This window comes from Rutilus rutilus (genome assembly GCF_951802725.1).
Source record: "Rutilus rutilus genome assembly, chromosome: 21".
Classification (NCBI taxonomy): Eukaryota; Metazoa; Chordata; class Actinopteri; order Cypriniformes; family Leuciscidae; genus Rutilus; species Rutilus rutilus.
The window spans coordinates 4,646,207-4,659,420 of record NC_140226.1 but is presented as its reverse complement, the minus strand read 5'-3'; the positions used below and the strand labels follow the sequence as shown (position 1 = coordinate 4,659,420).

Genomic DNA, 13,214 nt, shown 5'->3' with positions numbered 1-13,214 from the left:
TTGTCCAAAATGTCTGGGTATGCTGAAGCATTAAGAGTTCCTTTGACTGGAATTAAGGGGCCAAGCCCAACCCCTGAGAAACAACCCCACACCATAATCCCCGCTCCACCACACAACCCCACACCATAATCCCCGCTCCACCAAACAACCCCACACCGTAATCCCCCTCCACCACACAACCCCACACCGTAATCCCCGCTCCACCAAACAACCCCACACCGTAATCCCCGCTCCACCAAACAACCCCACACCGTAATCCCCGCTCCACCAAACAACCCCACACCGTAATCCCCGCTCCACCACACAACCCCACACCGTAATCCCCGCTCCACCAAACAACCCCACACCGTAATCCCCGCACCACCAAACAACCCCACACCGTAATCCCCGCTCCACCAAACAACCCCACACCGTAATCCCCGCTCCACCACACAACCCCACACCGTAATCCCCGCTCCACCAAACAACCCCACACCGTAATCCCCGCTCCACCACACAACCCCACACCGTGATCCCCGCTCCACCAAACAACCCCACACCGTGATCCCCGCTCCACCAAACAACCCCACACCATGATCCCCGCTCCACCAAACAACCCCACACCATGATCCCCCCTCCACCAAACAACCCCACACCATGATCCCCCTCCACCAAACAACCCCACACCGTAATCCCCCCTCCACCACACAACCCCACACCGTAATCCCCCCTCCACCACACAACCCAACACCGTAATCCCCCCTCCACCAAACAACCCCACACCGTAATCCCCGCTCCACCAAACAACCCCACACCGTAATCCCCCTCCACCAAACAACCCCACACCGTAATCCCCACTCTACCAAACAACCCCACACCGTAATCCCCCTCCACCAAACAACCCCACACCCGCTCCACCAAACAACCCCACACCGTAATCCCCGCTCCACCAAACAACCCCACACCATGATCCCCGCTCCACCAAACAACCCCACACCATGATCCCCCCTCCACCAAACAACCCCACACCATGATCCCCCTCCACCAAACAACCCCACACCATAATCCCCGCTCCACCACACAACCCCACACCGTGATCCCCGCTCCACCAAACAACCCCACACCGTGGTGGAGGGGGGATTACGGTGTGGGGTTGTTTGGTGGAGGGGGATCATGGTGTGGGGTTGTTTGGTGGAGGGGGGATCATGGTGTGTCGTCGTCATCAAGTGGCAGCACGCTTGTTTGTCGCTCTGAGAGATTGTTTGAGTGAGTGAGTTTATAGACATTGGCATTACTTTTATGAATCAAACACTCAATTTTAATTTATTTTGAACCCTTGTGATGATGATTCTGGGGTTATTGGATTGATAAACTGATTAAGTTTTTGGATGCGTTTCGGGTACCAGCTACAGGCACCAGCCACAGGCACGATCAGCTCAACGCAAGCGTGCGGTGCTTTTAAATGAACATTGTTATGAAGCCGTAGCTGTGTGCATACCGGGATTTACTTTTCTAACTTACTCTATTCGCGTTGTGTGATCCCTCTCCTGGATTGGCGCAGAGCAAAACAACTTCGATATAAACTTCCTCGCGGTGGAGGTAATCTGACTCCAGACGTGGTCTTCGTGGGTCCAGGATAGTACTATCTGGGAATAAACATTGCTGTTTCACCTCCTCTGAGTTGGATGCAACTTTGGAACGCATTGTTTATCCGTGGAAATTATTTTATTCAGCTTCACGTCCTGCATCACGGCATTGCGTCACGGGAGGACGCTGCGGAGGGGGCGGAGAGTCACTCTACTCGAAGAAGAGGATCTTGAGTTTTTAAATGGATATTGATTAAAATTATTGAGTTAAAATGGATTTAAAGCCGTGGATGTTCTTTGCTGCGCTGTATTTGACAGCGCTATGCGCCTCTATTGGAATCTCCTCTCGTTGCCATGGAAACGCGTTGCTCTCATTTCCGGATTGTTTACTCCGGGGGAGGAGCGAAACAAGCCATCAGCTGGCTGCGGTCATTCAACCCCAGCCTTTGCTATTCACCTCTGGCACATTAGAAGTGCAACGTTTAAGCTGTCTTACGGTTCTGCAAAACCATCTGGGGTCTCAAGGAGCACCCCTTTTAAATTCGGCAGCTATCCATAATCACTATCATTGTAAACTGCCTAAACAGAGACTTTTGCTTATATTGCTGCTTTTAATTTCTGGGAATGTCCACCCAAATCCAGGCCCAGAGCAAAATATGTCATATGACACCCCTGAAAGCTTTAAATGCAGAAAGGGCCTGGGATTTTGCCATTTGAATGTTCGTAGTCTGGTTGGCAAAATAGATATGGTTCGTATCTGGGCACTTTCGACCAATGCCGATGTTTTTGTTTTAAGTGAAACTTGGCTCAACAAATCTATTTCTGATAAGGATGTGACTGTAGATGGGTACAACTTATTCAGAACAGACCGACCTAAAAAGGGTGGAGGTGTTGCAATATATGTGAAAAAGTCATTTCTTGTGAATGTAATTGTCTCAAAGTCAATAAGCAGACAATTTGAATTGTTGGCCCTTGACTTAGAAGTTTCTAAGAGTCTTCACATCACAGTTGTTGGTTGTTATAGACCCCCCTCAGCTGATAGTAGCACTCTTTCTTCTTTGAGGGAGTTTTTAACAAGTCTAAATTATAATGAAATTGTCCTTTTAGGAGATTTTAATTGGAACTGGCTTCTGCCAATGTCTGATCATTTTAAATCATTTTGTGATTCTTATAATCTTTTTCAGATTGTGAATAGCCCCACTAGACCAAACTTAAAACATCCAGAAAAATCATCACTAATTGATCTTATTCTTACAAATGTCCCTCACAAATACTCTTGTGCCTCTGTTTTTGCCAATGATATAAGCGATCATTGTCTTATAGCATCTGTAAGGAATACAAAAATTCCTAAAACAAGGCCGCGTATAATCTATAAGAGGGCAATGAAGCAGTTCTCAGTGCAGGGCTTTTTACATGATCTGTATGATTTTGATTGGGGAAGAATTAGCCTTATTGATGATGTTGAAAATGCTTGGACATTTTTTTATGATGGTTTCACAGGCCTGGTTAATAAGCATGCCCCACTAAAAAGACATAGAGTGAAAGGGCGAAATAATGTTTGGTTTAGCAATGAATTGTCTGACCTTCTCCTAGAGCGAAATCAAGCCTGGGCTCAAGCTAGAAAGTCAAAGCTTGAGTCTGACTGGTTGAAATTTCGGCGTTTACGTAATTTATGTACTGTAAAAATCCGTAATGCCAAATCGGCTTATTTCCTTTCTGAAACATCGAAAAATTTAAATAACCCTTTTAAGTTCTGGAAAACAATCAAATTATTAACGGAAGCAAAAACAGATACAGAAGCACCATCTTGTATTGTTGTTGATGACAAAAAAATCATTGACAAAAACGAAATTTTGAATAGTTTCAATAATCATTTCATTGCTGCTAGTTCCATTTATGAAACACTACAAAATCAAATTTCCAGTTCTTCCACTGCATGTCCTGTTGATCAGTTACTGTCAGCTCCACCATTTTATTTCAAGACAGTAACTGTATCAGAAGTAAGGAAGGCCTTGAAGGATCTAGATAAAAACAAATCATCAGGTCCAGACAAATTGGAACCATATTTTTTAAAAATAGCTGCAGATTTGATAGCAGATCCAGTCACATATTTAATTAACCTTTCTTTAGCCACGAATCAAGTACCAGCTATTTGGAAATCTGCCAATGTTCTTCCCCTTCACAAAGGTGGTGATCCTGCAAATATAAATAATTATAGGCCCATTTCTAAATTGTCAGTATTAGCCAAATTAATGGAATCATTTATCAGCATGCAATTGAAAGACTATTTAATTAAACACAATATTCTGAATGAATTTCAATCTGGTTTTAGGAAACAACATAGTACAACAACAGCTGTTTCAAAAGTTGTCAATGACCTTGTAAAAATCTTGGACAATAAACAGCACTGTGCGGCACTGTTTATTGATTTGTCAAAAGCTTTTGATACAGTGGACCATAAAATACTTTTTCAAAGACTCACCTCAGTTGGACTTTCAGAACAGGCAGTGGGATGGTTCAACAGTTACCTATTAGGGAGAACACAATGTGTGCAAGTAGATGGCCTCACTTCTGCCTCCCTAAATATTTCAAAAGGGGTGCCTCAAGGCTCAGTCATTGGGCCTCTTCTTTTTATTATCTATACAAACAACCTCTGCAATAATATAGATAATACAAACTATCATTACTATGCTGATGATACTGTTCTCTATTGTTCTGGGTCCACATTAGATCAAGCAATCACAAATTTACAATCTGCCTTTAACATCTTGCAACATAATTTGGCTACTTTAAAATTGGTTCTAAACTCTAAAAAAACTAAAGCCATGACTTTCACTCGGGGAAAATCAAATAAAAACAATGTCCCAAACATTTGTACACTTTCTGGTACAGAAATCGAAGTAGTGTCACATTACAAATACTTGGGCATTACCATTGATCAATCACTGTCTTTTACATTGCATGTCCAAGATTTGGTTAAAAAACTGAAGTTGAAGTTAGGTTTTTTCTTTAGAATCAAGTCTTGTTTATCTTTTGAAGCAAAAAAAACAACTTGTAAATGCAACATTCTTGTCTGTCTTGGACTATGGTGATATTTTATATATGCATTCAACCTCCCAGTGTCTTCATGCTTTGGACACAGTGTTTCATGGAGCCTTAAGATTCATCACAAACTTAAAATCTCTCACTCATCACTGTTTGCTGTATTCTCGGGTCGAGTGGTTCTCTCTCTCCATTCGGCGTTGGATGCACTGGCATCTTTTTATTTATAAAGCAGTACTAGGACTTCTTCCTCCTTATCTGAACACTTACATCCTCCCGAGGTCTGCAGGGACATATCAACTGCGTTCACAGGATCTGTATTTATTGACAGTCCCTAAAGCCCGTACTGACTTTGGCAAAAAGGCTTTTAACTTTGCAGCACCATCTGCATGGAATGAGCTTCAAAATGAACTACAGATGAAGGAGTTGGTCTCAGTTTATTCTTTTAAAGGCTATTTAAAGGACCTTGCAGAAAGGCAGTCTGTTTGTCACTGTTTTTAAATAGATTTAGGATCCAGGTTTTTTGTACAATGATTTTGTTGTTTGAATATGATGCGTGAAAGTGTGTCTATGTATTTGTCTGTAAGTGTTTTTGTATCTAAACCGTGTTGCTGCCACTTGCCAGGACACTCTTGTAAAAGAGATTTTTAATCTCAAGGAGTTTTTTATCCTGGTTAAATAAAGGTTTGAATGAATGAATGAATAATCCCCCCTCCACCACACAACCCCACACCGTAATCCCCCCTCCACCACACAACCCAACACCGTAATCCCCCCTCCACCAAACAACCCCACACCGTAATCCCCGCTCCACCAAACAACCCCACACCGTAATCCCCCTCCACCAAACAACCCCACACCGTAATCCCCACTCTACCAAACAACCCCACACCGTAATCCCCCTCCACCAAACAACCCCACACCCGCTCCACCAAACAACCCCACACCGTAATCCCCGCTCCACCAAACAACCCCACACCGTAATCCCCCTCCACCAAACAACCCCACACCATGATCCCCGCTCCACCAAACAACCCCACACCATAATCCCCCTCCACCACACAACCCCACACCATAATCCCCCCTCCACCACACAACCCCACACCATGATCCCTGCTCCACCAAACAACCCCACACCATAATCCCCGCTCCACCACACAACCCCACACCATAATCCCCGCTCCACCAAACAACCCCACACCGTAATCCCCCTCCACCACACAACCCCACACCGTAATCCCCGCTCCACCAAACAACCCCACACCGTAATCCCCGCTCCACCAAACAACCCCACACCGTAATCCCCGCTCCACCACACAACCCCACACCGTAATCCCCGCTCCACCACACAACCCCACACCGTGATCCCCGCTCCACCAAACAACCCCACACCGTGATCCCCGCTCCACCAAACAACCCCACACCATGATCCCCGCTCCACCAAACAACCCCACACCATGATCCCCCCTCCACCAAACAACCCCACACCATGATCCCCCTCCACCAAACAACCCCACACCGTAATCCCCCCTCCACCACACAACCCCACACCGTAATCCCCCCTCCACCACACAACCCAACACCGTAATCCCCCCTCCACCAAACAACCCCACACCGTAATCCCCGCTCCACCAAACAACCCCACACCGTAATCCCCCTCCACCAAACAACCCCACACCGTAATCCCCACTCTACCAAACAACCCCACACCGTAATCCCCCTCCACCAAACAACCCCACACCCGCTCCACCAAACAACCCCACACCGTAATCCCCGCTCCACCAAACAACCCCACACCATGATCCCCGCTCCACCAAACAACCCCACACCATGATCCCCCCTCCACCAAACAACCCCACACCATGATCCCCCTCCACCAAACAACCCCACACCATAATCCCCCCTCCACCACACAACCCCACACCGTAATCCCCCCTCCACCACACAACCCAACACCGTAATCCCCCCTCCACCAAACAACCCCACACCGTAATCCCCGCTCCACCAAACAACCCCACACCGTAATCCCCCTCCACCAAACAACCCCACACCGTAATCCCCACTCTACCAAACAACCCCACACCGTAATCCCCCTCCACCAAACAACCCCACACCCGCTCCACCAAACAACCCCACACCGTAATCCCCGCTCCACCAAACAACCCCACACCGTAATCCCCCTCCACCAAACAACCCCACACCATGATCCCCGCTCCACCAAACAACCCCACACCATAATCCCCCTCCACCACACAACCCCACACCATAATCCCCCCTCCACCACACAACCCCACACCATGATCCCTGCTCCACCAAACAACCCCACACCATAATCCCCGCTCCACCACACAACCCCACACCATGATCCCCGCTCCACCAAACAACCCCACACCATGATCCCCCTCCACCACACAACCCAACACCATAATCCCCCTCCACCACACAACCCCACACCATAATCCCCCCTCCACCAAACTTAACACTTGTCACAATGCAGTCAGGCAAGTGCTGTTCTCCTGGCAGCCGCCAAACCCAGACTCATCCATGGGATTGCCAGACAGAGAAGCGTGATTCGTCACTCCAGAGGACACGTCTCCACTGCTCTAGAGTCCAGTGGCGGCGTGCTTTACACAACTTTCACAAATGTTTGTAGAAGCAGTCTGCATGCCTAGGTCCTTGATTTTATACAACTGTGGCCATGGAAGTGATTGGAACACCTGAATTCAATGATTTGGAGGGGTGTCCCAATACTTTTGGGAATGTAGTTTATCTATGGGTTTAACTGTCAGTCAGATGTGAGTTGGGGTTCATAACTATAGTAACAGTAGACTCCTGGTAGTCTGGCTATCACCAGATCAAGCTCAATCTTTTAAGATTGAACATTGGTCTGGGGAGTCTGCTTTGTATTTTCTACTGCACAAGAGGCCTGATCAACAGGCATAGTGCAAATGACTCTGTACGCAATTGGATAATCCTTCAACCAAATCAAATCGCCAGCAGATCTGGCTGGGTTTACCCAGTCTAGACTCCTGGTGCAGTGTTTCAGAATCAAACAGTCATAGTAAAAAGAACAACTTTTGTTATGTTGTGATCACAAGAAAATTAAGTCGTGATCACGAGAAAACAAGAAAGAAAAAATAATTAAGGCTTCCGTGTGTAACATATGCAATAAGGACACTGAAAAATAAGTGTTGCCAGAATTTCCAATAACTTGAAAGTAAAACATTAAGTAACTACATTAGTTAACGTGAACTAACAATGAAAACATATCTACAACATTTATTAATCTCAGTTAATGTTAATTTCAGCATTTACTAATACAATATTAAAATCAAAAGTTTTATCTGTTAATATTATTGAATTGACCTTAGCTGACATGACCTTAAAATGAACAGTTGTATTTTTATTAACTAACATTAACAAAGATTACTAAATACTGTAACAAATGTAGTACTCATTAATAGTTAATATTAGGTAATGCATTATCTATTCTAATGGGACGTTATTGTAAAAGGTATACCATAACAATTGTAAAGAAAATGTGCTTAGATATCATTAAAATGAATGTCACAATGTGAAAACATCTTAATGGTTCTTAAGCAGGTTTAATTTTCAAAAACATTGCTAGTATGCCATTGCTTCAAATTCAAAGATGTTGATGTTTTTGTAGTGTTCTGTGACATGCGGCTCTGGGAAACAGATGCGAGATGTAGTGTGTGTGGGTTCAGACGGAGCTTCTCTGGAAGACTATGCATGCGGGACTCAACCAAAGCCACCCGGGACACAGGACTGTGAGATGCCCGTCTGCAGGAGCCCCATTGGCTGGCATATAGGAGACTGGGGCCTGGTGAGCAATAATCCACGCCTTAAAGGCACAATATGTCAGATTTTGGGATTAAAATATCCAAAAACCAGAACACTGGTATTTATTTTGTTGACTTGTGTACTTACATTATCCCAGATGTTTCCAATAATGTTTAAATCCAGAGAAATACGCAATTTCAATCAGTACACGGGCCATGTCATTGCGTCGCCTATCAATGACATTATACTTGCGTTACCCTCGATTTCCGGTTATATTTTGCAGAAACCATGGGAAAAACAAAGACACTTTAATATATTATATGTTTTATTAGACAAGGGAACAACTGTTTGGATACATTCATCGACAGAAAGCTAATTGTTATACAGCTCAATACAGTCTTATTGTTTGAATCGCTTGTTTTCTTGATTTTCCAGAGTACCGTGTTTTTACCATGCCTCAGAGAAAAACACTATTTTGTCAAGTGGCTAACATAACATAATCAGACACAGCTTTATTTTTAGTAACAGTAATGCAGCATTATCTCTGTCATACAGTATGTTTTAAAATGAATTGCACGCCATTTAGCAACACAAGTCATCCAGCATTTATTCATATGATATTGTAATATCGATCTAGCTTTACTGCAGTGTGAAACAAGTGTCTCATAGCCTCTCATTAGCAATCGCTCCTGCGGCCTCGTTCCACTCCCACAGCACTCGGCCCTGCTCTGCTTCATACCACAGTAACGTTAATAATCTCATCCATGAATATTATTTCTGCCCGAGTCCCGTCGGATTCTTTTCCACTGGCTGTGAGGTGAAGACAACAACTTTCATTATTCCATGCTGAATCTCGGTGTCATCAAACTATGCCTTTGTTTTGAATAGGCGACCTTTAGCGGTGAAAAACTACATATTGTGCCTTTAAGTAAAGACAAACCTTTGGAAATGCATGTACCCTCCCTCTTAATTATATATGACAACCTTACCTGCTCTCTCTTTCTCTCTCAAGTGCTCTAAGAGCTGTGGCTCGGGGCTGCGGGAACGGCAGGTGATCTGTTCAGACAGACAGAGAAACCTGTACAGGGTAGAGGAGTGCCAGGCCAAACCCAAACCTCCCACCGTTGAAAGCTGCAACGCTCAGCCTTGTTACAGGCCTCAGGGTACACAACACCTCTCCATATCCCATATGCGCCTCAGCACATTCATTTTAGGCCTTTTATATGCTCCCAAGATTTCCGCTCATGGTAACAGACACATATTTACTTAGCTGTCTAAATGGGGACATTGCATAGACTTCTATTGTTTTATATATACAGGTAGTTATAAATACTATAACCTAACCCTAACAGAAAACTCTCTTCATTTTTACAATTTAAGAAAAGAAAACTTAAAACAAACAAACAAACAAACCTGTTTATTACAAATGAGGACATCCCCAAAAGGATGTTTTTGAAGATTTTGTCAGGTTTAACTCACTTCTGGGTACATAAGTAGATAAATTACTGCATAACCATCTAACACATGATGCATGATGATCTCAAAAAATGTTTACTGACTTATTTAGAGTTTTATGTTTCTCACAAAATTATTTCTGAAAGATCATGTAACACTGACACTGGAGTTAATGGTGCTGAAAATTTAGCTTTTAAAATATATTAATATAGAAAGCAGTTGTTTTAAATTGTAATATAATTTCACAATATTACTATTTTTACTATATTGATATATATTGATCAAATAAATGTTTAATCATTAAATGTTTAAACAAATAAATGTTTAATCAAAATAGATGTCAAAATCATTAAAAGATCGTATTTATTCCTAACTTTTGACAACTAGTGTAGAGATGTACAGAACTCTAAAGTGATTAAATGGGTTTGATCCAGATTATTCATTAAGTCTCTCTCTCTCTCTCTCTCTCTCTCTCTCTCTCTCTCTCTCTCTCTCTCTCTCTCTCTCTCTCATATATTGGTATGAACAGAGGTGCCCAGCATGCAGGACCCGACAGGTTATGATAACACCATTCAGGGCTTCCTGCCGTATGTCCTTGAGGATCCCTCACTAGGTTTGTTTCTGTAATAGTTGTCATCTTTCCATCCATACACAACCTGTTTTTTTCTCATTGTAAGGCTGATCTTGATCTGGGGCCGTATAAAACTTCTCAAAAATGCTCTTGAGAATAGGCTTAAGCTTTGACCTAAGTGTCAAAAAATTCCTAGTTAAAAGTAGGACTTGTTTAAGGGTAGGAGCTATTTATAAAGAAGCTAAAAGCAACTTTCACCAAAGTCTAAGACTGACTCTTAGGTCTTAGACTCCTGGGAACAACTCCAGGGAAGCTTGCAATCCTCATAAAAGCGGCTTTCCTTTGCTTCACGGTTTGAAGATCAGTTGGAAAGTCAATGAACTGCCATACAGTAGTGGTCAAAAGTGTTGACCAGCCTTGGAAAATTTATGTTTTCACTTTATAAAATATTTTATAAAAATGTGTTAGAGATTTTGTAAGCAGATTGTGCAGACATAATTTTTGGCTAGGATGTCATACAAAGAAATTATGAACATGCAAAAAAACCAATTAAATGTTAATAATCTCAATAGGTTTTCCCACCATCACAATTACTACAAAGTATAAACTTTTCTTCTGTCCACTTGACAAATCTGATCAAATTTGTTTAGGATCCTGTAATAAGGTGTTTAAAAGATGACATTCAAGTGACCCATGCATTTTATCAGACACTTTCTGTTTTTATGAAGAAGCTCTTTGTCTGCAGGAAACATTTAATAAGGTCCTTGTTATTTTTTATTATCCAACACAACAGAAACTCATCAAAACAATCCAGTCCACAGTCCTCATGGCACAACTCTCACCCTTCACTGTAGCCAGACTCACTATGGCTGCTGTCCTGATGGAAGTACCCCAGCCAGTGGACCTCAGCGCCAAGGCTGTCCCCAGGACCAAGGCCTAGCATCCTGCACATGGAGCAGGTACACACAGACTTGGATGAGTTTATTACAGACACTAATTGAGAAACATTTATATGTCTGAAACAAAACAATCTGCTGGTTTCTCAATATAATCCCAATCCTATACAATACAATAATTGTGGCACAATGCTTATTGTCCTACACGGAATAATGTGACTTTAGTAGCTTACAACTATGTGTTTTACCAGAAATGTAATGCAAATGCATATCAACACTTCTTTCAGGTACGGCTGTTGTCATGATGGTGTGACCATTGCCCAAGGCCCCAACAAGGAGGGCTGTCCAGATTCCTGGCCACACTGGTCTCCAGCAGTGAGTATACCATTTGCTGATATCAAATTTGGCTGGAATGATCCAGAACAGTGTTCCAGCTGCTGCTCCTGTCCAGTTTTTGCCTGTTCCATTTTGTTTCCATTTAGAAAGTGTATTAAGAAGCTCCTTCAGTTTTCATTACAGTAAGCATTATGTGTCCTCAATAGTCAGTGGTGGATGATGGTAGAGGTAACATATTCGGCTCGGCTCTTACAGAGTGCAGTCCTAACTCACTTGCCTGCTCTTTGTGAAATCAACTCAAACTCAAACTTTATTTATAAAGCACTTTCAAAACCACAAGGTAAACCAAAGTGCTGTTTATAGCAAAGGAAACAATTACACAAAACATTACATGAAAGACCAAAATAAAACCAACCAGCCAAATCAGCATACCCAATATAAACTTATTTAAATGTTAATGAAAATAAATGTCTTAAGACTGCTTTTAAAAACATCAGATGAGTCAGCAGTGAAAATAGCCAAAAATACAACGAAGTTCCACAGAAAGTTTTTTTATTACTCCACACACTCTATTCTCCCGCAAAAACCACAGAAGAAACAACAAGTCTCGCCGACTCACGCGATAATACATTCTTGTAGACTCTCGCGATAATACATTCACTCGCACATGAAGTTAACAATCTCCCTCTCTTCTTTAAATAAAAAAATGAACAGGTGATTTTGACATATTAAACATCGTCACCAAATACAAAACGATTTTCAGAACACAGTAACATTTAAGTGAGCTTGAGTATTTAAACAAAAAAACTGTACCAAGATAAATGCTCAATAGTCCAGATATTACAGTTTCCATACACCCTCATACAGCGCTTTAAGAAGCATAAGTGAGGAAGCACCTTTCTTCGTCAAACAGTCAGCAAGTTGTGACTTTCCTTCTGACCAGCGCACTTCTTTGATTTTGTTAGCATGTAGGAGCTCTTTGACACCGCTTATTTCTAATCTTAGTCTCTTCTCTGTGACCTGTTTTGTAGACTTAAGTGCGTCAAACAGGGAATGGTTATCAGTAACACAAATAAGGGGGAGAGCATTAAGATCAGCTTTACCAGTGGTAAGCTCAGAGTAGAGCATAGTCAAGAACATAGCATTGTCAATACCATCTGACATGGCAAGGGTTTCTGCTGCCAGCGTACTTCTAACCACACGTCTGATTTTCTTAGACTGCCAAAACAGGGGAGAGAATTTTCCTGTTTTTGCCATGAGAGCAATTAAAGCCCCTCCCTGTGTACCTCCATCTGGAAGATTGCCCAGTGAAGCATCACTGAAGACCACCAAACCCAAATCATCACTGTTGCCCAAGTGTTGAAACTTAAGTGTGACCTGCTCTGACTTAAGTTTACGGATCACTTTGTTCACTTCATGTATGGACTGAACAGTAGCATTCTTAATGTTGGCTGCTAAGCTACATGTGTCAAACATTACATCTGGTCTTGTCTGTTTAGCAACCCACAGAATTTGTCCTATTTTGGACCTGAGTTGTTCTCTTTC

The 13,214-nt window shown here is 42.8% G+C and overlaps 1 protein-coding gene across 4 annotated transcripts in view; it reads left to right on the top strand.

Moving 5' to 3' along the window:
• Nucleotides 1-13,214, top strand: part of paplna (papilin a, proteoglycan-like sulfated glycoprotein) — a 66,793-nt gene that overhangs the window by 33,368 nt on the left and 20,211 nt on the right. For all 4 annotated transcript variants that reach the window (XM_084392853.1, XM_084392851.1, XM_084392852.1 and 1 more), the window contains 5 exons: nucleotides 8,278-8,454; nucleotides 9,424-9,574; nucleotides 10,396-10,479; nucleotides 11,231-11,396; nucleotides 11,621-11,708. In XM_084392853.1, coding sequence (XP_084248979.1) covers nucleotides 8,278-8,454; nucleotides 9,424-9,574; nucleotides 10,396-10,479; nucleotides 11,231-11,396; nucleotides 11,621-11,708 — 666 coding nt within the window. The remainder of the gene's footprint in view (nucleotides 1-8,277; nucleotides 8,455-9,423; nucleotides 9,575-10,395; nucleotides 10,480-11,230; nucleotides 11,397-11,620; nucleotides 11,709-13,214) is intronic.